This window comes from Leopardus geoffroyi, chromosome B2, assembly GCF_018350155.1.
Source record: "Leopardus geoffroyi isolate Oge1 chromosome B2, O.geoffroyi_Oge1_pat1.0, whole genome shotgun sequence".
NCBI classification, from domain to species: domain Eukaryota; kingdom Metazoa; phylum Chordata; class Mammalia; order Carnivora; family Felidae; genus Leopardus; species Leopardus geoffroyi.
In genome coordinates this window covers 37,271,281-37,295,419 of record NC_059332.1, presented here as the reverse complement: position 1 = coordinate 37,295,419, position 24,139 = coordinate 37,271,281, and the positions used below count along the sequence as shown (strand labels likewise).

At 39.7% G+C, this 24,139-nt stretch overlaps 1 protein-coding gene across 1 annotated transcript in view; it reads left to right on the top strand.

The window, feature by feature from the left end:
- The first annotated feature begins 4,906 nt into the window (after nt 1–4,906).
- GLO1 (glyoxalase I) overlaps nt 4,907–24,139 on the top strand; it is a 37,640-nt gene continuing 18,407 nt past the window's right edge. The window contains exon 1 of the mRNA XM_045498066.1: nt 4,907–5,112. Coding sequence (XP_045354022.1) covers nt 5,029–5,112 — 84 coding nt within the window. The 5' untranslated portion in view covers nt 4,907–5,028. The remainder of the gene's footprint in view (nt 5,113–24,139) is intronic.

The following is a 24,139-nucleotide window of genomic DNA, read 5'->3' as shown; positions in this document are numbered from 1 at the left end:
ACCTGCTGGCATCAGTGGCAACTGTTTTCCAATGTAGTCAGGCCTTATCTTCTAGGAAAGTTGGGACGAGGAAAGTTGGGTCCTTTGCTTCTCAAGGCCAGTCGTCTGAAAATCGCAAGGAAAGTAAGTTAGTTCTGCTATAGATCAAGGGACTTAGTTCAGCAAGCAAGAAGTGCATAAGCTTGAAGCAAGTTAACCCTTAAGACAGGTTGGAGTACTGTGACAGACCCTTAATCCTGTGACTGGTGTCCTTAGAAGAGAAAGGGGTGAGAGATTTTAGACATAGGGAAAAGGCCGTGTGAAGACAGAGGCAGTGATTTATGCTGCTGTAAACCCAGGAAAAGCAAGAGCCACCAAAAGCTGGAAGAGGAGAAGGAGGATTCTCTCCCAGAACCTTTGTAGTGGGGGATAACCCTGCTGACACCTTCATTTCACACTTTCAGCCTCTAATATTGTGAGAGAATGAGTTTCTGTTATTTTGAGCCACCATGGGTTTGACGGTTTGTTACAACTGTAGGAAACTAATAATCCTTCTACCAAAAAAAAGAAACACTTATGCTTCATTTGGAATTTGTGTCTTCTCAAATAGTGACCATTTTACACTATTGCTTCCCCATTACTGCTGCCTTTCCTTTTATTTCTATATGTGGCACTTATTACTTTTAAGCTTTTGAAAGTATATTATTTAATATTTAAGATATACAGGGAAGCATAAAGAATGAAACAATTATCCATTTATCCACCATCACCTTTAGTTATGAAACAACGTCAAAATATTTAAATCCTCAGTATATCCCTCGCCTCTTCTCCTCTACCATCCCTTAGGGGAAATCACGTTCCTGTGTTTGGAGTTGTGTATTCCTAGGCATTTCCTGACCCCATCACTCTAAGTATATTTAGCCCCAAGCAATACATTCTATCGTTGCACAATTTAAAACTTTGCAAAAATGGTGTTCTGCCATGTGGATTCTTCTGCAACTTTTAATTATTTCATTTCTATTTGTGAGACTTATCCATGTTGGACTATGTTCCTCTGATTCATTCATTTTCACTTACGTATAGTATTCTGCTGCATGAAATAACACTGTTTTCTTGCTTTTGGACACTTAGTCTTTATCAATTTTTTTTTCTATTTAAACCATGTTAAACCAGTATAGTCACAATAATCCTCTAGGACATATGCTTATTCACGGATCCTAGGATGTACTCTCTGTAACTTTACTAGATACTGTCATTATTTTAAAGTGTTTATAATAATTTGGGTTTATATCAGCAAATGTATATGAATGAATTTCAGTTCTACATTCACATCAACACAGACTTTTGATTTTTAAATTTTTGTCAATTTTAAAGGCAAAAAAGGAACCTCATTTTTATATTAAATTGCATTTTTCTGTTTACCAGGGAGTTGGAGTGTTTTTTTAATATGCTTATTAGGTATTTGTGTTTCCTCTTTCGTAAACTGCCTGTTTTTCCTTTTTGTCATGTTTTCTATTCAGTTACTTATATTGTTTGCATTGATTTGTAAGAGTTTTTACTTATTATTGATACTGATCCTTTGAGAGCTATGTGTGTTGCCCCTACCTTCTCCCACTCCGTGGTTGGTTTCTTTTTTTATTTTTTTATGGTGTGTTTTAGTTAAGATCCTTTTTTCTTTTATATTTTGTACTTTTACATTAAGAAATTCCTACCATGAATTCATAAAGATATTCTCTGATATTTTGCTCTTTATGTTTTAAGTTTTTGCTTTTATATAGTGTTTATTTATTTTTGAGAGGGAGAGAGAGACAGAGTGGGAGCAAGGGAAGGGGTAGAGAGAGAGAGGGAGACGCAGAATCCAAAGCAGGCTCCAGGCTCTGAGCTGTCAGCACAGAGACTGACGTGGGGTTGGAACCCAGGAACCATGAGATCATGACCTGAGCTGAAGTCGGATGCCCAAATGACTGAGCCACCCAGGTGCCCCTCACATTTATATTTTTAATACACTTGGACTTTTGTTTTTCTTTATGGTATGAAATAGAGAAATCTTATCTCATATAGATAAACTATGCTGTCCTAAACCATTCATTGAAAAATGTATCTTTTCCCTACTGATCAGCAGTACTAGCTCTAATCTATATCAAGTTTTTATATGTGTATGTATATATTAGTTGTGTATTGCTGCACAACAAATTATCCCAAAACTTTGCAGCTAAAAACAACAAAATTTTGTTATCTGATAGTTTCTGTGGGTTAGGAATCTTGGAATGGTCTAGATGGATACATCTGGCTCCAGGTTTCTTATAGAGTAAAAATTATGGGGTCAACCAGGGCAGCAGTTATTTCAAAGCTGTATTGGGAGAGGACTCACGTCTGAGCTTACACATGTGGCTGTTGGCTGGCCTCAGGTCTTGACTGGCTATTGATAAGAGACATCAAACAGTTCCTTGCCACATGAGCCTATCCATAGTGTTGCTCACAATGTGGCAGCTTGCTTACCCTCAGTGAGAGATTGGAGAAAAAGAAAGTGAGAAAGATCTCCCAAGACAAGAATCACTGTATAATTTAATATCAGAAGTGACAAGCCATCACTTCAGCCATAGTCTATGCTTTGGAAGTAAGTCACTAAATCCATACTCAGGGGGAGGGGATAACACAAAAGTGCGAATACCTGGAGGTGGGGATTATTGGCGACATCTTAGAGCTGCATATCACAATTTCCATTTATTGATTTCTGCCTACCAGCGCCATTACCACACTGTATAACCGCAGCTTTATAGTAAATCTTATTATCTAGAAGTTTAGGTCCCCCTACTTGTTTATTTTTCAAATATGTCTTGCCTATTTGGAGATCTAAAAATAGAATCTGGAACCAGCTTATTCAGTTCAATAAAGAATCCATCAACATTTTTATTAAAATTGCATTACAGAGGTGCCTGGGTGGCTCAGTCAAACTCTTGGTTTTGGTTTAGGTCATGATCTCACAGTCCGTGGGTTTGAGCCCCACATCAGGCTCTGCGCTGGCAGTGTAGAGCCTGCTTGGGATTCTCTCTCTCTCCCTCTCTCTCTGCCCCTCCCCTGCTTGTGCTCTCTCTCTCTCAAAATAAATAAACCTAAAAAAATTACATTAATAATAATAATGTTATTATTATATAACATTATTATGTGAATTTCATTAAATGTTAATTTCATTAAAATGAATCAAAATTTTATGATATTGAGGCTTCCTATCCATTTATATGGTTTATTTCTCTTATATCCTGAAAGTTCACCAGAGGGTCAGAGGAAAAGAACAGTTTGGAATGTCTTTTCAATAAAACATCTCAGACAAATTTCTTTTGTCTGGGCTTCTATGGAATAGTTCAGTGATGCACCGTGTATGGAGGGTTTATGTTGCCTCAGTTCCTGGATTAGCAGCTTTAAGGTCTATTTCCATGCTGAAGTTCTGTGGTTCCAGTATACTGAGTCCTCTTATTTTATAAGAACAGCCTCCCTCTTCTTTGGGGGAGCTGCTGCTTCTCCCACTTCAAACATGTGGTTCTAATCCTGGTTGCCAATCACGGTGCCCTGACCACAAGAGTTAGCATAGGTCCTAGTCTAGGCCAGTCATAGCTCCTTCTATTTTATCAAGTTGGAATTTAGGGAAGTGGTTGCTCCCTCTCAGGTAAGAGGCTGAGAGGCTGAGAACTCTAAGCTGCTGGACTGGAAAAGTAAGTATGTCTGACAAAATGAAGTGGAGATGAGGAAAGAAACTGAGATGAGAGATGGAGACACCTTGGTGGTGGCCAAGTGCCTGGTGCTACATGTTTGGTGCCAGATGCATCCCTGCCCTGCTTCAGTCTGATTAGGTGAGCCAATAAACTCCCATTTTCCCCAACCTCTTGCCACCAAAATCCCTAACATGTATCTATCTTCTTGCTAATTTACAATAGACCCTCCTATTCATTTAAAAACCCTTTGTCAAATCTCATTCCTCATTAATTTACTAACATAAGGCCCTTTTTTTTTTTAATTTTTATGTTTATTTATTTTTGAGAGAGAGGCAGAGTGTGAGTGAGGAGCAGAGAGAGAGGGAGACACAGAACCAAAGCAGGGTCCAGTCTCTGAGCTGTCAGTACAGAGACCGACCCAGGTCTTGAACTCATGGACCGTGAGATCATGATCTGAGCTGAAGTTGGACGCTTAACCTACTGAGCCACCCAGGCTCCCTGCACCAGACCCTTTTCTAAATTATGTTTACACCAATTATGATCATTTAGTCTTTTAACCACAGGAAATATGTACTAAGCATATACTATGTGCCAGTTATCAAAGAACAGTGATAACTAAGTCTTCCAGTGAACACAATTAAAATATGTGCCTTAGCAAAATTAATGTAAACACACACTGCAAGTTGTGGACATTTAAATCATAAGTAGTGAAACTGTGACTTAAATCTCATTTGAACCTCACCAAAATCCTGCAAGGAAGCTCAGAGAGGGGCCAGTAATTATTCAAGCTTCTATAGCGAATAAATAGTGGAACCAAAACTTGAATCTAGATTTTTTTTTTACTAAGTCAGGGTTGTTTCAATTATTCTGTACTGCTTAAACTGAGAAAATACTTTTGGATCCTTATAATTTAAAAAGGATAGCTCCCAATTCTCTTTTCATCAGGTTTCAATTTTCTACCAAGTTGCATCCCTGAGGTCTGGGTGCTTCCTGAACTTTAACAATTAAGCAGGAAAAAAAAAAAAAAAAAATCAGGTCGAGAAGCAATACCCAGAAAACCACTCTTTCCGGCCCGCAGGGATTTTTGTGTTTCCTCAGCCAGCCACCCTCTTCAAGTGCAAGGCACCTTGGGAGTTGTAGTCTTGAGGCACAGAGTCGTGTGGCTGGAGGCGCTGACTTACTGCGACCCAATCAGCAGAGAGTCAACTTGCTGTACGCGCAGCGATTGGCTGGAAATCAGCGGCCGCCCTCCCCGCGGCGCCATCCCTAGGAGAGGCCGGGAGGATTGTGGCTGGCTGCTGCATTCTCAGACGGTCGTCAGTAATACAGCAGTGCGGCCATGGCAGAACCGCAGCCCGTGTCCAGCGGCCTCACCGACGAGGCTGCCCTCGGTTGCTGCTCCGACCCGGACCCCAGCACCAAGGTGGGCGCAGAACCTACTTCTCCCGAGTCGCGGCCCCGCAGGCCGTAGCTCGGGCCCCGGGAGGGCGCACGTCCCCGGCACAGCCAGGCCGGGCTCCGGCTGGATTCGAACCCCATCCGACCGTCGCCACCGCAGCTCTGGCTGCCTAGGGGGGACCAGAGTGGGCTGGGTAAATGGCTAGTGGTGTCCAATAGGGGATGCGTGAGAGGATCCATTTCCTCAGAGACTGCGACCCTTCTTGTATTAACTTGTTTATTTGGGGACGGTAACTGGAAGCCACGGCCAAGCCGGGGTCAGATCCCTTATCCGTGCGTGTGCGTGTTCCCCGGGCCAGTAGCTATGGCGGATAAGAGGAGCTTCAGAACTCCCAGTCCAGTTTCGAAGGTCCTTATCCACGCCGGCCCCTCCTAGCCTGCTCTGGCTGCTGGCTTAACTCCTCCAAACTAATCTGATCTCCGAGTTTAACCGCGCCCAGAATTTCGCTTTTGCTTGGTTTTATGGTTGCTCACGGTCACACTTCTGCCCTCCCTGTGCATGGTGGCCCCCAAGAAAGGTGACAGAATCGTGGAGCTTAGATCCAAAGGGAATCTTAGAAATTCTTTCACCGATCCTCTCATCGCAGCCGAGACCCAGTAAGAGGAATGACTTGTTGCCTCCCTCCAGCTTGCTTAACATGTCTCTACCCAGTCAGTGTAACTCACTCAGGTGTGGTGCCTCCACGCTGCCAGGATTTGACACAACCGCCGCTTGCGGCTGGGAGTGGGGGTTATGCCGGTGTACTTGTCAGTGTCAGTAAACGACTTTGTATTTTTTTAAATTAGATTGGGGAATTTCTAAATTCCTTGAAGACTGAATATGTGCTTTATGCAGACCTCAAAGAGGAACTGAGTTTGCTCCCTGCTTGCTCTTTACCTTCAGGGTGAAGAGTCAGGCACCTCTCATTGCTAAAGCCTTTGGCACCTGGTCCTTAGCTTAGGCAAAATGGTAGTCACTGAGAAATATTGGGACAGAAGAGAGAGGGAGGGAGGAAAAGAAAGAAATTTCCTTTCACACTCATTTCACTTGTATATCCTCTAATAGTAATACCTAGTTATTTCACAAAATATAAACTGAGTCATTCAGTATAAATTAATTTGCTAGATAACTGGAGATTTTATGTGCTGGGCTATTTAAAAAAATATTTCAGAGACTTTTATAAAATGTATTAAATAACATTTTCTTGCGTTTTTATTTACAGTTTATTTTTGAGAGAGAGACAGGGAGAGAGAGAGAGAGAGAGAGAATTCCAAGAGGGAAGAGAGAGCCTGAAGTGGGGCCAAACTCACGAACTGTGAGATCATAACCTGAACCAAAATCAGGAGTCCAATGCCTAACCGACTGAGCCACCCAGGTGCCCATTGCATTCTTAATTTACACTACATATAATTGAAAATTCTCTTGGTTGTTTGGAGTAATTACTTCTTGAAATCAGTAATTTTTGGCCCTTGAGGTACCATGTAGGGGACATAAAATGGATAGGTAATAACAGCTTGAGTGTGCCAGGCCCTGGGTTGTTGTTTGAAGTACATTACTTAATTTAATCCTCATAACAACTCTACGAAGAAGGCATAATTATTATCTCCATTTTGTAAATAAGAAGACTCCGGGATAGAGGTATTGAGTAACTTGAGTAACTTGCCCAGAGAGGAGCTCATGCTCCCAGCCTCCACCCTGTTCTGCTTCTGGAGTACTGACTTCAGCAGTAATTTTGGAAGTTGACATGAAGGAAAGTAAAAGACCTAAATTAGATTCAGTCTGATTGCTGATTTTATTTATATATATAAACACACACACACACACACACTGCTATATATAAAAACATAGTATGTATGGGGGATGGATACTGGGCTGAACCAGATGAGGTCTCAATCAAACAGACACCAACTTCAATATAAGATGGAGCTGAGATAAATGTGCTATTGAAATTATAAACCACCCTTGGCGCACAAGAGGTAGAAATTTTTGAAGGTAGCATCTGTAGTATGGTATATATATGGGGTATTTGAAGTCCAAAGACCTACATTTGAACCCCCAGTTCTGTCATTGGCTGCAGTGATCTTAGCAGGGCACTTGAGCTGAGTTTGTAAAAGCAACATAAAGAGAGCTGCTAGGAAGATAAAATGTATTAATGTTTTCTATGAAAAGTGATATAATTCAAGGTTGTGTTTCAACTGTGGGGATCAGGGAGTGCATCAAGTGGAAGGTGGGGGTGAGTCTATGTCTTGAAAGGTGGATGGGGGTCCAGAATCACCTGGGAGACAGAGTTATATGGGAGGAGGCATTCTATCTAGGTGAAGGAAATATATGAGCAAAAATGTGGTGAGATGGCAAAATGAGGCAGTGAAGTCATGTTCTGGAGAGGTGAGTTACATGTTTTTGGTTGAAGTTCAGGTTATCTAAGCAGTGGAGCAGTGGTGGAGAAGGCTAGAATGGTAGGTTGGAGCCAGATCATGGAGAGAGCTTTTGAATGTCACATCTAAGGAAGTTGGATTTTATATAGGTAGTAGGGAACCATTCAGGGTTTCAAAGCATTTTTGTAGAATAGATTGGAGGGATCCAGGCCTGAAGGGGACGAGGACACCTAAAAGTTTCTTCCGGAAGGTGAAATAAATGATGAGGGCCTGGTTTGGAAAGTATAGGGTAGCGGTGGTAGAAAGTCAACTTCCCTGTTGATCATTTGCACCTTTGTCATAAAGGCAGGTCAAGGAATGTATAGCTGTCCCACATCCTGGGTAGTCTTATTGGCCAACTGTCTTCATAAGGCCAAATACCTTTTTTTCCCCTAAGTGATAATCTCTGAAACCAATTCTTTTTACTCTCTCAGTGTCCTTTAATATAATAATTTGGAGTCCTGTCCCATCTGAGTGGGGGGTGATCGGGTCAGGGAAAACTCTGAGTCTTGGCGACACTTAAGCTGATAGAATTGGGTGCAGGGGTAGGTGGAAGAGAGAATGGAGAGGAGGAAGGAAGGAAAGTGGCCAGATGGATGAAAGACTGTTCTAGGCAGAGAGAATCATACATTATAGGCAGAATCTAGGCAGAGAGAATCATACAAATATAAAAAGCACAATAACTTCTGAGAACTGATTCAGGAATCTACAGGTAATATGAGACTAAGTTATAGGCAATGGGAGTTGAGGGGAAGGTACACAGGACAATCATCAGGATGTCCGAAGAAAATATGAGCACTCACTGCCCCTGTAAAGATTTCTCACCATGTAAGGATTTCTATTTGGTAAATATATTTTATAATACATATATGTGTGTGTGTGTGTGTGTGTGTATTTTTTTTTTTAAACATCTGTTCATTTTTGGGAGACAGAGACAGAGCATGAGCTGGGGAGGGGCAGAGAGAGAGGGAGACACAGAATTTAAAGCAGACTCCAGGCACAGAGCGCTATGCGGGGCTCAAACCCATGAACTGCAAGATCATGACCTGAGCCAAAGTCGGATGCCTAGCATACTGAGCCATCCAGACGCCCCCATAATATATATGTTTTATTAGTATATTTGTAAATGTATATAATTAAAATAAATACATATTTATTGGGGCTGATGCTCTCTTTTTTAACTGATAAGGGTTTACCAGAAATGTTTGAAATGACCAGTTTAGGGGAATGCTGACAAATGATGAAGTTAGAGAAGTATGCAATAACCAATATGTGCTTGCTTTGGGGACTTTCTCCTAAAAGCTGTGAAGCACCACTGAAGGAATTATTTTTAAACCCAGAAGTGACACAATTGGGTTTTCACTATAGAAAGATCACTCTGGTGCTTTATGGGAAAATCAGTGGATTGCATCTGGGGAATACTGCAAGAAGCAGAGACCAGGGAGGCTATGACAGACATTCAGGGAGGAAGTAGTGAGGACATGAGGAAGGTGGTGTTCATTTATAAAGACAAGGAGAGGGGCACCTGGGTGGCTCAGTCGGTTGAGTGTCCGACTTCGGCCCAGGTCATGATCTCACGGTCCGTGAGTTCAAGCCCCGTGTCGGGCTCTGTGTTGACAGCTCAGAGCCTGGAGCCTGTTTCAGATTCTGTGTCTCCCTCTCTCTCTGACCGTCTCCCGTTCATGCTCTGTCTCTCTCTGTCTCAAAAGATGAATAAACATTAAAAAAATAATAAAGACAAGGAGAAAGATTTCAGAGGGATTTAATCAGTCAGGTTGATAGGACACTTGGAATGGATTACAGAGAAGTGGAGAGGGAGAAATCTAGGAAGACTTCAGGTCTCTGGCTTGGGCTGACAAGGGATTCTAGAGGCCCTATGCTAAACACGAACGTGCATTATCCCATATACTTTCCAACTCAGCCCTACAAGCAGAGAACTATAATTATCCCCATTCTAAAGATGTGAAAACTGAGGTTCAAGAAAAGTAACGATTTACTCAAAGTAATGGGGGTGGAGCCAGCATTCGAGCCATATTGCTTGTGAAGAATTATTTCTCTGACACTTGTGTGTTTTTTCTGTCCCTTTGCATGAGATTTTAAAGTCCTGGTGGTCCTGAGGGCTTCTGGGATTTTCCTGTTTCTTTTATCTGTTGTAAGAGTAGTCTGGCAGGGGTGTTTACAAATTTCACAGGTAAATTTTAAATTAAAAAAAAAAAATTCCTTTGTGTCTCCTATCTATTTCTGTCTCTCTTATCTGTAGGGTGAGTACACTTGAAGTATGTCTTTGGCTGTTGACTTACAGAGTGGGAAGGAAAGAACCACATGAAACCAATTTAGATAAGACAGAATAAATGTAAAGGGAGTTGCTCAATTATTTTCAGGAACAATTTATCACATTCTGACATAGGTTGAGTCAGGCAAATAACTCTAGAAGGAGGAAGATAGTGAAGAAAAAAACCATATCAAACCATCCTGTGCATCAACCATGTTCTCCAGCTGTTAATAGAAGACAATTTTGTTCCCCTCAGATATGCTTGTATTTCCAAAAGGGTCTTTCACTCAAGGCAACTGTAGTTTTAAGAAGTCAGGAAAGGCCAAAACTTGATCCATTTTTGTTTTATAGGAGATATGATACCTAGAAGCATATCAGCCCTTAATCCTTTGATGAGAATGTGAATTTGGTTAACTCTAGCTGTCTCCCAAGAAACCATTAAAAATATGTTTGTTACTTAGCGATATTGCTTATGATAAAAGATAAGCTGATTGGTAAATTGCATTTGGAGAGGGAGAATTATCAATATCTAATAGGAAGTCATGGCTTTGGTCTCTTATAACTGTCCCTTGGGGAAATTCTGGAAGCTGTGCCCATGGGATTGCTACTGGAGACACTGGTGCTTGTGGTACACACAGGGCTTCTACACCAGGGTGATTCTGGCTCCTACCAGTGCAGATCTTCTCCCTGTGCCTGAGCTGTTGGACATCTTGAGGTACTCCTGCTGAAGAGGAACACCTAACACTGCTCTGTTGGCAAGTTGTGTTTTTCTGACAAACCCTTTCAGCCTGTGGTTGTCCTGAGGGCTGTGGAGTCTGTCCAAGCCCTGTGGAGTCTGTTTATTTGAGCCTTAAGAAGACTCCTTGCTGGGGGTGATGCAGCACTTTGATTGTTTGTTTGTTTTTTAGGACATCACTGGATAGATTTATTATTTTTTTAAATTTTTTTTTTTTTTTTTCAACGTTTATTTATTTTTGGGACAGAGAGAGACAGAGCATGAACGGGGGAGGGGCAGAGAGAGAGGGAGACACAGAATCGGAAACAGGCTCCAGGCTCTGAGCCATCAGCCCAGAGCCCGATGCGGGGCTCGAACTCACGGACCGCGAGATCGTGACCTGGCTGAAGTCGGACGCTTAACCGACTGCGCCACCCAGGCGCCCCAATTTATTATTTTTTTAATATGAAATTTATTGTCAAATTGGTTTCCATACAACATCCTGTGCTCATCCCAACAGATGCCCTCCTCAATGCCCATTGCCCACTTTCCCCTCCCTCCCACCCCCCATCAACCCTCAGTTTATTCTCAGTTTTTAAGGGTCTCTTATGGTTTGCCTCCCTCCCTCTCTAACTTTTTTTTTTTCCCTTCCCCTCCCCCATGGACTTCTGTTAAGTTTCTCAGGATCCATATAACAAAGAAAACATATGGTATCTTTCTCTGTATGACTTATTTCACTTAGCATAACACTCTCCAGTTCCATCCACGTTGCTACAAAAGGCCATATTGCATTCTTTCTCATTGCTAAGTAGTATTCCGTTGTGTATATAAACCATAATTTCTTTATCCATTCATCAGTTGATGGACATTTAGGCTCTTTCCATAATTTGGCTATTGTTGAAAGTGCTGCTGTAAACATTGGGGTACAAGTGCCCCTATGCATCAGCACTCCTGTATCCCTTGGGTAAATTCCTAGCAGTGCTCTTGCTGGGTCATAGGGTAGTTCTATTTTTCATTTTTTGAGGAACCTCCACACTGTTTTCCAGAGTGGCTGCACCAGTTTGCATTCCCACCAACAGTGCAAGAGGGTTCCCGTTTCTCCACATCCTCTCCAGCATCTATAGTCTCCTGATTTGTTCATGATATCTCAGTGTGGTTTTGATTTGTATTTCCCTGATGAGGAGTGACGTTGAGCATCTTTTCATGTGCCTATTGGCCATCTGGATGTCGTCTTTAGAGCAGTGTCTATTCATGTTTTCTGCCCATTTCTTCACTGGATTATTTGTTTTTTGGGTGTGGAGTTGGGTGAGTTCTTTATAGATTTTGGATACTAGCCCTTTGTCCGATATGTCATTTGCAAATATCTTTTCCCATTCCGTTGGTTGCCTTTTAGTTTTGTTGATTGTTTGCTTTGCAGTGCAGAAGCTTTTTATCTTGATGAGGTCCCAATAGTTCATTTTTGCTTCTAATTCCCTTGCTTTTGGAGATGTGCCAAGTAAGAAATTGCTGCGGCTGAAGTCAGAGAGGTTTTTTCCTGCTTTCTTCTCTAGGGTTTTGATGGTTTCCTGTCTCACATGCAGGTCCTTTATCCATATTGAGTTTCTTTTTGTAAATGGTGTATGAAAGTGGTCTAGTTTCATTCTTCTGCATGTTGTGCCAATACCATGCTATCTTGATGATCACAGCTTTGTAGTAGAGGCTAAAGTCTGGGATTGTGATACCTCCCGCTTTGGTCTTCTTCTTCAATATTACTTTGGCTATTTGGGGTCTTTTGTGGCTCCATACAAATTTTAGGATTGCTTGTTCTAGCTTCGAGAAGAACACTGGTACAATTTTGATTGAGATTGCATTGAATGTGTAGATAGCTTTGGTAGTATTGACATGTTAACTATTTATTCTTCGAATCCATGAGCATGGAATGTTTTTCCATTTCTTTATATCTTCTTCAATTTCCTTCATAAGCTTTCTATAGTTTTCAGCATATAGATCTTTTACATCTTTGGTTAGGTTTATTCCTAGGTATTTTATGATTCTTGGTGCAATTGTGAATGGGATCAGTTTCTTTATTTGTCTTTCTGTTGCTTCATTATTAGTGTATATGAATGCAACTGATTTCTGTACATTAATTTTGTATCCTGTGACTTCATGTATCAGTTTTAGCAGACTTTTGGTGGAGTTTATCGGGTTTTCCATGTATAATACCATGTCATCTGCAAAAAGTGAAAGCTTGACTTCATCTTTGCAATTTTGATGCCTTTGATTTCCCTGTGTTGTCTGATTGATGATGCTAGAACGTCCAACACTGTGTTAAACAACAGCGGTGAGAGTGGACATCCCTGTCGTGTTCCTGATCTCAGGGGGAAAGTTCTCAGTTTTTCCTCATTGAGGATGATATTAGCTGTGGGCTTTTCACATATGGCTTTTATGATGTTTAAGTATGTTCCTTCTATCTCGACTTTCTCAAGGGTTTTTGTTAAGAAAGAATGCTGAATTTTGTCCAACGCTTTTTCTGCATCGATTGACAGAGTCCTATGGTTCTTTTCTTTTATTAATATGATGTATCACATTGTTTGATTTGCAAATGTTGAACCAGCCCTCTAGCCCAGAAATGAATTCCACTTGATCATGGTGAATAATTCTTTTTATACGCTGTTGAATTTGATTTGCTAGTATCTTATTGAGAATTTTGCATCCATATTCATCAGGGATATTGGCCTGTAGTTCTCTTTTTTTGCTGGTTCTCTGTCTGGTTTAGGAATCAAAGTAATGCTGGCTTCATAGAATGAGTCTGGAAGTTTTCCTTCCCTTTCTATTTTTTGGAACAGCTTGAGAAGGATAGGTATTATCTCTGCTTTAAATGTCTGGTAGAATTCCCCAGGGAAGCCATCTGGTCCTGGACTCTTATTTGTTGGGAGATTTTTGATAACTGATTCAATTTCTTCGCTGGTTTTGGGTCTGTTCAAGTTTTCTATTTCTTCCTGTTTGAGTTTTGGAAGTGTGTGGTGCTTAGGAATTTGTCCATTTCTTCCAGGTTGTCCAGTTTGTTGGCACATAATTTTTTGTAGTATTCCCTGATAATTGCTTGTATTTCCTGACGGATTGGTTGTAATAATTCCATTTTCATTCATGATTTTATCTATTTGGGTCATCTCCCTTTTCTTTTTGAGAAGCCTGGCTAGAGGTTTATCAATTTTGTTTATTTTTTCAAAAAACCAACTCTTGGTTTCATTGATCTGCACTAACGTTTTTTTTAGATTCTATATTGTTTATTTCTGCTCTGATCTTTATTATTTCTCTTCTTCTGCTGGGTTTGGGGTGTCTTTGCTGTTCTGCTTCTATTTCCTTTAGGTGTGCTGTCAGATTTTGTATTTCGGATTTTTCTTGTTTCTTGAGATAGGCCTGGATTGCAGTGTATTTTCCTCTCAGGACTGCTTTCACTGCATCCCAAAGCATTTGGATTGTTGTATTTTCACTTTCATTTGTTTCCATATATTTTTTAATTTCTTCTCTAATTGCCTGGTTGACCTATTCATTCTTTAGTAGGGTGTTCTTGAATCTCCATGTTTTTGGAGATTTTCCAGACTTTTTCCTGTGGTTGATTTCAAGTTTCATAGCATTGTGGTCTGAAAGTGTGCATGGTATGATCTTAATTCTTTTATAGTTATTAAGGGCTGTTTTGTGACATAGTATGTGATCTGTCTTGGAGAATGTTCCATGTGCAATCAAGAAGAAAGTATATTCTGTTGCTTTGGGATGCAGAGTTCTAAAAATATCTGTCAAGTCCATCTGATCCAATGTATCATTCAGGGCCCTTGTTTCTTTATTGATCCTGTGTCTAGATGATCTATCCATTGTTGTAAGTGGCCTATTAAAGTCCCCTGCAATTACCACATTCTTAGCAATAAGATTGCTTATGTTTGTGATTAATTGTTTTATATATTTGGGGGCTCCTGCATTCAGCGCATAGACATTTTTAATTGTTAGCTCTTCCTGATGGATAGACCCTATAGTTATTATATAATGCCCTTCTTCATCTCTTATTACAGCCTTTAATTTAAAGTCTAGTTTGTCTGGTATAAGTAGGGCTACTCAAGCTTTCTTTGGACTTCCAGTAGCATGATAGTTCTCCATCCCCTCACTTTCAATCTGAAGGTGTCCTCATGTCTAAAATGAGTCTCTTGTAGACAGCAAATAGACGGGTCTTATTTTTTTTATCCATTCTGATACACTTTGTCTTCTGGTTGGAGCATTTAGTCCATTTACAGTGTTATTGAAATATATGAGTTTAGAGTTATTGTGATGTCTGTGGGTTTCATGCTTGTAGTGATGTCTCTGGTACTTTGTGGTCCTTGCAACATTTCACTCACAGAATCTCCCTTAGGATCTCTTGCAGGGCTGGTTTAGTAGTGATGAATTCCTTCAGTTTTTGTTTGTTTGGGAAGACCTTTATCTCCTTCTATTGTGAGTGACAGACTTGCTGGATAAAGGATTCTCAGCTGCATATTTTTTTCTGTTCATCACATTGAAGGTTTCCTGCCATTCCTTTCTGGCCCACCAAGTTTCAGTAGATAGGTCTGCCACTACTTTTATGGGTCTACCTTTGTAAGTTAGAGCCTGTTTATCCCTAGCTGCTTTCAGAATTTTGTCTTTATCCTTGTATTTTGCCAGTTTTACTATGATACGTCGTGCAGAAGATCGATTCAAGTTACATCTGAAGGGAGTTCTCTGTGCCTCTTGGATTTCAATGCCTTTTTCCTTCCCCAGATCAGGGAAGTTCTCAGCTATGATTTGTTCAAGTACACCTTGAGCCCCTTTCTTTGTCTTCTGGAATTCCTATGATATGGATATTGTTCCGTTTGATTGCATCACTTAGTTTTCTAATTCTCCCCTCATACTCCTGGATTTTTTTATCTCTCTTTTTCTCAGCTTCCTCTTTTTCCATAATTTTATCTTTTAATTCACCTATTCTCTCCTCTGCCTCTTCAATCCATGTTATGGCCGCCTCCATTTTATTTTGCACCTCATTTATAGCATTTTTAGCTCCTCAGGACTATTTCTTAGTCCCTTGATCTCTGTAGCAATAGATTCTCTGCTGTTCTGTATGCTTTTTTCAAGCCCAGTGATTAATTTTATGACTATTATTCTAAATTCTTGTTCTGTTATATTGCTTAAGTTGGTTTTGATCAATTCATTAGCTGTCGCTACTTCCTGGAGTTTCTTTTGAGGAGAATTCTTCTGTTTCATCATTTTGGGTAGTCCCTGCAGTAGCTCCAACCTGCAGGGTACTTCTTCTGTGCTGTCCGGAGAAACTTGTGTTGGTGGGTGGGGCTGCAGTCAGACCCGATGTCTGCCCCCAGCCCACCACTGGGGCCACAGTCAGACTGGTGTGTACCTTATCTTCCCCTCTCCCAGGGGCAGGACTCACTGTGGAGTGATGCGGCCCCTGTCTGGGCTACTTGCACACTGCCAGGCTTGTGGTGCTGCTTCGATGGGATCTGGCATATTAGCCGGGGTGGATCTGCAAGGTGCACAGAGGCGGGAGGGGCAGGCCTAGCTCGCTTTGCCTTTGGTGGTCCCCTGTGGGAGGGGCTCTGCAACACTGGGAGGGAGGCAGACCCAACAGAGGGATGGATCCACAGAAGCACAGTGTTGGGCATTTGTGTGGGGCAGGCAAGTTTGGTGATGGGAACTGGTTCCCTTTGGAATTTTGGCTGGGGGGTGGGAGAGGGAGATGGTGCTGCCAGCGCCTTTGTTCCCCCCCTCACCCTCCAGATGAGCTCTGTCTTCTGGGACTCAACAACTCTCCCTCCCGCTGCCCTCTCGCCCTCCCTGCTCTCTGAGAGCAGAGCTGTTGACTTACAACATTCCAGATGTTAAGTCCCGCTGGCTGTCAGAACACACTCCGTCCGGCCCCTCTGCTTTTGCAAGCCAGACTCAGGGGCTCTGCCTTGCCAGTGGGCTGTCCCTCCACCGCCCCACTCCCTCCTGCCAGTCCGTGTAGCATGCACCACCTCTCCACCCTTCCTACCCTCTTCCGTGGGCCTATCATCTATGTTTGGCTCCAGAGGGTCCGTTCTGCTAGTTTTCTGGCGATTTTCTGGGTTATTTAGGCAGATGTGGGTCTAATCTAAGTGATCTGCAGGACGAGGTGAGCCCAGCGTCCTCCTATGCCAACATCTTCTCTGCTCCCTCACTGGATAGATTTAAACAGAATTCTAGGAAAGAGTTTGCACTGGATCACCAGCTTATCCTGAAAGTATACAGCTCAGGAACAGCCAGATGGAAGAGATGCATGGGGTGAACTACATGGAACTCACATCCTCTTCAGGGGACCTGTCTCCCCCAATCTCCATGTGTTCACCAACCCGGAAGCTCAACACTTTTGAAAACTCATTGGGAAAGAGTTGATGGGCACCCAAGGGAGTTGGCCTCAACTGTTATTAAGGCCAAAACACACACTTTAGGCCAAAAAAATCTTAAAATTTCTGAAAATTTAGCTAACGTAAGTTTGAAACTCCTCCTTTCTGAAAACTGAAGGTGATAGAGGCAATGGAGATCTTGATTTTGATGGAATATCATACAAAGCTCCTTAGCAACATTTCTAGAGAAATGTGTCTTCATCATTAGAAAGAGACATTTGGTGACCAGACATACCTACTTGTTGGGGGGCACTTGTATAAAATCAGTTTGGAGACTTTTTCTGGGAACATGGAGTGCATATACTTTTCCCTATTCCTCCTGCTATGTTCAGCTAAAGCCTCTGACATTTTATATGAAATAAACATAGGAAGACACTGAAAGGTGGAGAGAAGAAGACAGACTAGCTAGGGACCTTGAGACCCTAGGAGCAACATGGTGGTGAGATTCCTGAGTTTTCTTTTTGCCTTATTTAGCCCAAACTTGGAGCTACAGAAGTGTCAATGGGTACAGACAAAAACAAAACAAAACAAAACAAAAACCCCTGCTCTCTATTCACAGGACCAGGATATAGGCAGTATTTCCTGATAAGGCAGAAAACTTTTAGACAATACCAGCTTTGCTACAACTAGACCACAGAAAAATCAGTGGCTGCATCCTTATCTATGCCCGCAAAGGCTGGGTAGGAAGTCTGTTCTTCCACTGAACAGGTTGCAGTGTCCACCCTCCCCCTGCCAGGCTGGTATCCGAGAAGGCTGAGTTGGACGCCAGGACTTTCATCTCACCAGACAATAACAAGCTTTCCCCACTTGCTGTGTTAATGCAGAAACATGGGGAACCTGAAATTCTACCCCACGCCAGCAGTGGAAATATTTTAAGGCCTTTACAAATGGGAGAGAGTAAAGGGATGTAGAGAGGGATGAGGTTTCTGCCTTCACCCAAACTGATAAAATGATGACACCAAGTGACTGTGATAACATATATAATTGAACACCTAGAGCAACCACTAAAAAAGCTATACAAAGAGTACATGAAAAAATGCTATAGATAAATGAAAATGGAGTTATAAAAAGATGTTCCAGTAACCCACAGGAAGGTAAGGAAAAAAATTAACAGAAAACAAACCAAAAATAAATAAAATAACCAACTTAAGCCCTAGTATTTCAATAATTACATTAGGTATAAATACACCAATTAGAGATTAGCACAGTGGATTTAAAAACATGCCCCAACTTATCTATCGATGAGGTGGTGGATATTAATTAAACTTACTGTGGTAATCATTTCACAACATACATGAGTCAGGGTGTATGCCTTAAGCTTATACAGTGCTGTATAAAGGCAGAAACATGTTATGTTAATTATATCTCAGTATAACTGAAATAAAAGAAAACGAAAACATGCCCCAAATATATGCTGTCTGCATGAAACTCACTTCAAATATAGTAGTAGAGGCAAGTTAAAAGTAAAAGCATAGTATAAGATTATTATGGAACCATTAATCAAAAGAAAGCAGGAATGGCTATACTCATACCAAATAAAGTAAACTCCAGAGCAAAGAAAATTACCATAGGTCGAGAAGTACATTTATGTAATGAAAATGGGTCAATTGACCAAGAAGATCTAGCAGTCCTAAATGTGTGTGCACTAAAGAACAACTGCAAAAATATCTGAAGCAAAAACTTTGATGGAAGAGAGAAATTGAAAAATCCACATTTATAGTTGGAGACTTCAAATCTCCTCTCAATAATTGATAGAACTAGACAGAAAATTAACAAGGATATAGACAAACTCTGTTAACACCATCAGCAAAGAAGATCTGATCAACATTTAAAGAACAGTCCACCCAATTACAGCAGAATACACTTTTATTTTCAGATGCCCACAGAACATATGCCAAGACAGACCATGTTATGGGCTCCAAATCCAACTTTAACAAATTTACTATTGAAACAACACAGTGCATTTTTCAACCACAATTGAATCAAACTAGAAATCAGTAGCAGATACACAACAGGAAATCTCCAAACACTTGGAAACTAAACACATTTCTAAATAATTCATGCATCAAGAGGAGATCTCAAGGGAAAAATTTTTTTTAAATAGGTTGAAATTAAGAAAGGAATCTCAGGTAAAACAGTCCTAAGAGGGAAATTTATATTACTAAATGAATACATTAGAAAAGAAGAAAAGTCTCAAATCAATAACTTAAGTTACTTCCTAAAGAACCTAGAAAAAGAGCAAAATAACCCAAAGGGCGCAGAAAGAGGGAAATAATAAAAAGCAGAAATCATTGAAATTAGAAATAGACTAGAGAGAAACAATTAAAACTAATTCTTTGAAAAAAAGAAACACAATAGAATTGGTAAACTTGTAGCAAGACTGACAAAATAGAAGACACAAATTACCAATATAAGAAATTAAATAGGAAATACCACTACAGACTGCAGACATCAGAAAAATAATAAGGGAGTATTAAAAACAACTCTGTATATGTAAATTTGGGAATTTACATGAAGTGGACCAGTTCCTGGAAAATATAAACTATCATAACTTGCCCAATATGAAATAATTGGAATAGCTCTATAACACAAGGAAATTGAATTAATAATAACTTTTTAAAACATATTTCAAGGCCCAGATGATTTCACTGGAGAATTCTTCCAAATATTAAAGAAAAATTAACATCAATTCTACATTATCCCTTTAAAAAAATTGAAGAGGAGGGAGTACTTCCTGATTCATTTTATAAAGCTAGTATTACTCTGGGCAGCTGGCCAGCTCAGTAGAGCATGTGAGTCTTGATCTCAAGGTTGTGAGTTCAAGTCCCACGTTAGGCATGGAGCCTACTTAAAAAAATTAAAAAAAAAAACAACAAACATTTAAAGCTAGTATAACTCTGATAGCAAAATCAGATGAAGGCAGTACAAAAAATGAAATTTACAGACTAATATCCCTCATGAATATAGATGTAAAAGTCCTTGACAAAATATTAACAAATACAATCTAGCAATAAAAAAAAAAACCCCATGACCAAGTGGGGTTTATTCTAGGTATGCAAGCCTGGTTTAGTATTCAAAAATCAATGAAAGTAATCCACTATCTTAGGAGGCTAAAGAAAAATCACATGATCATGTTAAATGATGCAGAAAAAGCTTTTGACAAAAATTCAACACCATGTATGTTTAATTTTTTTTCTATAAAAAAGTAGGAATGAAGTGGAAGTTTTCAACTTGATAAAGACCATATATAAAAACTTTACATTATGCTTAGTGGTGATGTTTTTTCCCTAATTTGGGGGAACAAGACAAGGATGTCTGTTCTCACCACTCTTACTCAACATAGTGCTACAAGTTCTGGCTAGTGCAGTAAGGGAGGAAAAGGAAGTAACAGTCATATAGATTGGAATGAAGAAATAAAACTGTCCCTATTTGCAGATGACATGATTGTGCATAGGAAATCCGAAGGAATCTACAAAAAACTCTTCTAGGACTAATGAGTTTATTGAGGTTGCAGGATAAAAGATAAACATACAAAAATCAATTCTATTTCTGTATACTAGCAGAGAATACATGAACACCAAGAATAAAAATATAATTGCTCAACAAAATTTCTTAGGTATAAATCAAACATATACAGGCCTTATATGTTGAAAATTAAACAGTACTGATAAAGATGTAAATAAATGGAGAGAAACATACTGTGTTCATCATTGGAAGACTCAGCATTGTAAAGATGTCACTTCTCCACAAATTGATATACATGTTTAACACAAACCTTTTTTTTTTTTAGATACAGGTAAGATTATTCTAAAATTTATATGGAAGGCACATAAGCTAGAATAACCAAATTTTAAAAAGGATGAAGTGGAAGTCTGATTTTAGGACTTATTCTATAGCTACAGTACTCACTACTCTGTGGTATTAGCAGAGAAGATACAGAATAGTGGGACAGAATAGAGAACACAGAAGTAGACCCACACTAACATACTCTATAGATGTTTGGCAAAGATGAGAATGCAGCCCAATGGAGAAAGGATAGGCTTTCAACAAATTGTGCTGGAGCAGCTAAACACCCATAAGTTAAAAAATGAAGATTTACCTAAGTCTCACATCTTAACACTAAAAGATCCATTCAGAGGTGCTCTAAGGGACCTTGACCCTTTGGTTCACATCCATGTCTCACCTTTATAATTTTGTCAGGATTGTGCACTAGAAACATCCTTGACTGCACCATTAAAGTTTTTTTCAAAGTAGTTTTGAGCTAATGAAATTTGGACAGTGTGCCCCCCCCCCCATCCAAAGCCTGATGATTATTTATATTCTTATTTTTTAATTTTTATTTTAGAGAGAGTGAGCACAAGCAGATGGGGGGGGGGGGGTGTGGATCTTAACCAGGCTCCATGCTCAACACAGAACCTGACACAGGGCTTGATCCCACTACCCTGGAATCATGACCTGAGCTGAAATCAAGAGTTGGATGCTCAACTGACTGAGCCACTCAGGTGCTCCTATATCCTTTTTCTTTTTATAAGGCAAAGAAGCAAACCTTTGTTACCTAGTAGCCATCCCAGAAAACCCAAAGATAGTTTAGGCATAAGAGACATCTTTCATTGTTCAAAATTTAGAACATGATAAAGGAAAGACAAAAAATTGTCTGATGAGACAAGACATGCATGTAAGAACTACTTTTTTAAACACAAGATATATTTATTTTATTTTATTTTATTTTATTTTATTTTATTTTATTATTTTTTTTTTTTTTAATTTTTTTTTTTCAACGTTTATTTATTTTTGGGACAGAGAGAGACAGAGCATGAACGGGGGAGGGACAGAGAGAGAGAGGGAGACACAGAATCGGAAACAGGCTCCAGGCTCTGAGCCATCAGCCCAGAGCCTGACGCGGGGCTCGAACTCCTGGACCGTGAGATCGTGACCTGGCTGAAGTCGGACGCTTAACCGACTGCGCCACCCAGGCGCCCCAAGATATATTTATTTTAAACAATATTTTAGAACCATAGCAATAAACAGTCATTTTTAGGATCTTTTTGGGAAAGGAACTTTTTCTCAAGATCATTCAAGGGTTTACCAGTAGTATAGAGAGTTGACAGAATATGTTGGTGATAAATAGAAAACTGTTAGCATAGAATAACTTTCTCATTTTATAAAAAGCAATCCCTGCTTGTTTTTTATATCATCCAAATAACATTTTTATAGCAAAGGATTTATAAGCCTCTTTTTTTTTATGAATAAATCCACTGATATTGAATATACCTTTAATTTTTCAGCCATGTATGTATAGGCTTATTTTAATGTTAAAAATGGCATTAGAGTTTACATTTCATCTTTGAAAATAATCTGTTTATCATATTGAGTCTTCTCAGAAAAATGCTATATCTTTCCATTTTCCTCTTTTTTAAACTATTTTTTTCCAGCTTTATTGAAATAATCCACATATAACAATGTGTAATTTTCGGGTGTACAATGTAGCGATTTGATATACATATATATTGCCAAATGACTACCACAATAAGGTTAGTTAATGTGCTGATCACTTCAGATAGTTACCTTCTTCATATGTATGTGCGGACAGCTTTTAAGACATGCTCTCTGAGAAGAAAAAAAAAAGATCTATCTTACAACTCTCAAATAAACATACAATACAGTATTGTTATCTATGTATAGACTTGTAAAAGTTCATTTTAATATTCTTTTATATGTACGTATTTAGATAGTTTTAGTACATAGCCATGTTAATAATAAAACTAAAGGTTTTTAACATTACTTTTAAGATGTAATTAATCTTGGGAAGTCTGGGTGGCTCAGCCAATTAAGCATCTGACTTCCACTCAGGTCATGATGTCACATTCTGGGGTTTGAGCCCCACCTCAAGCTCTCTGCTATGAGCATGGAGCCTGCTTCAGATCCTCTGTACCCCTCTCTCTCTGTCCCTTCCCTACTTGCACGTGTTCTCTCTCTCTCAAAAATAAATAAACGTTAAGAAAAAAATATGTAATTAATCTTAATAGCATATTAAATAAATTATACATATATGTATTCTTTTAAACTTATTATGTCATGTGCATGTCCCCTTGCCATTTAATATACCTCTAAAGCAGCATTTTAAATGTATTCATAATATTCAATTATACTTTTATCGTCATTTATTGGTTTCTTTGTTGTTAGAGACAGTTTAGCCAAGGTGGTTGAAAGCAAGTACTTTGGAACCAAACTGCTTGGGATGGAATTTTTTCTGTGACACTGTCTCAGCAGCAAAATGGGGATGGTAATAATACATATTTCATAGGGTTGTTGGGAAGATTATATAAGTTTTGTGAATCTCTTAGAACAGTGTCTGGCATGTAGTTGTTATGTAAGTGTTATGATGAATGTCCTTGTACATAAGTCTTTGTCAGAATTTGTAATGTTTTCCTTAGATTTTTAAAAGGGAAACATCTTGGTCAAAGAGCATGAACTCTCTCAGAGTTTATGGACGCAACAGAAGTAATAATAAAGTCATTCATAGTCTAAGGATACCAATGTTGGTAGAAAGAGTTTGAAAAGATGAAATATGAATATAACCAATGTCATTGGTGCAATGGTAAACTGGGCCATTACAGAACAGATTTTAAAAGGATTTTAGATTTCAATTTTTTTTTTTCATTGAAGAAAAGGCTAGTAATGTTGGATGCAGCTTGATTGGAAAGAAACCTCATCTACTGAAAGTTCATTTACTCATTCTCAACAAATATTTATTGGGTACCTACTCTGCCAGATTCTGCCCTGAGGTTGCATCAAGCAAACAAAACAAGCATCCCTGCCCTTATGGGGTTTATATTTTATGGGGGAAAGAAGAACAAAAGATAAATATAAAATACTGTAAATAGCATATTGAAAGGCAACGAGTACTATGGAAAAAGAAAATGAAAAAATGGGCTAAGTGGAGAGTTATAGTAGTCAGCTGAGGCCTCATTTGGAAGATGACATTTGAGCAGAGTTTAAAAGGTTAGAAGTGGCTCTGGAGAAAGCCTTCCAGCAGAGGCCCTGAGTGAGCTGCTGAAGACACAGCAGGCTGAGTGAGTGGGCAGGAGCAGAGGTGAGAGAGCCTGCCAGAGCCAGAGAGGGCCACTGGAGGGGCTTTGGCTTTCATGAAATGGGGGAGACTTCCCACGGTTTTTGAGTAGAAGAGTGATCT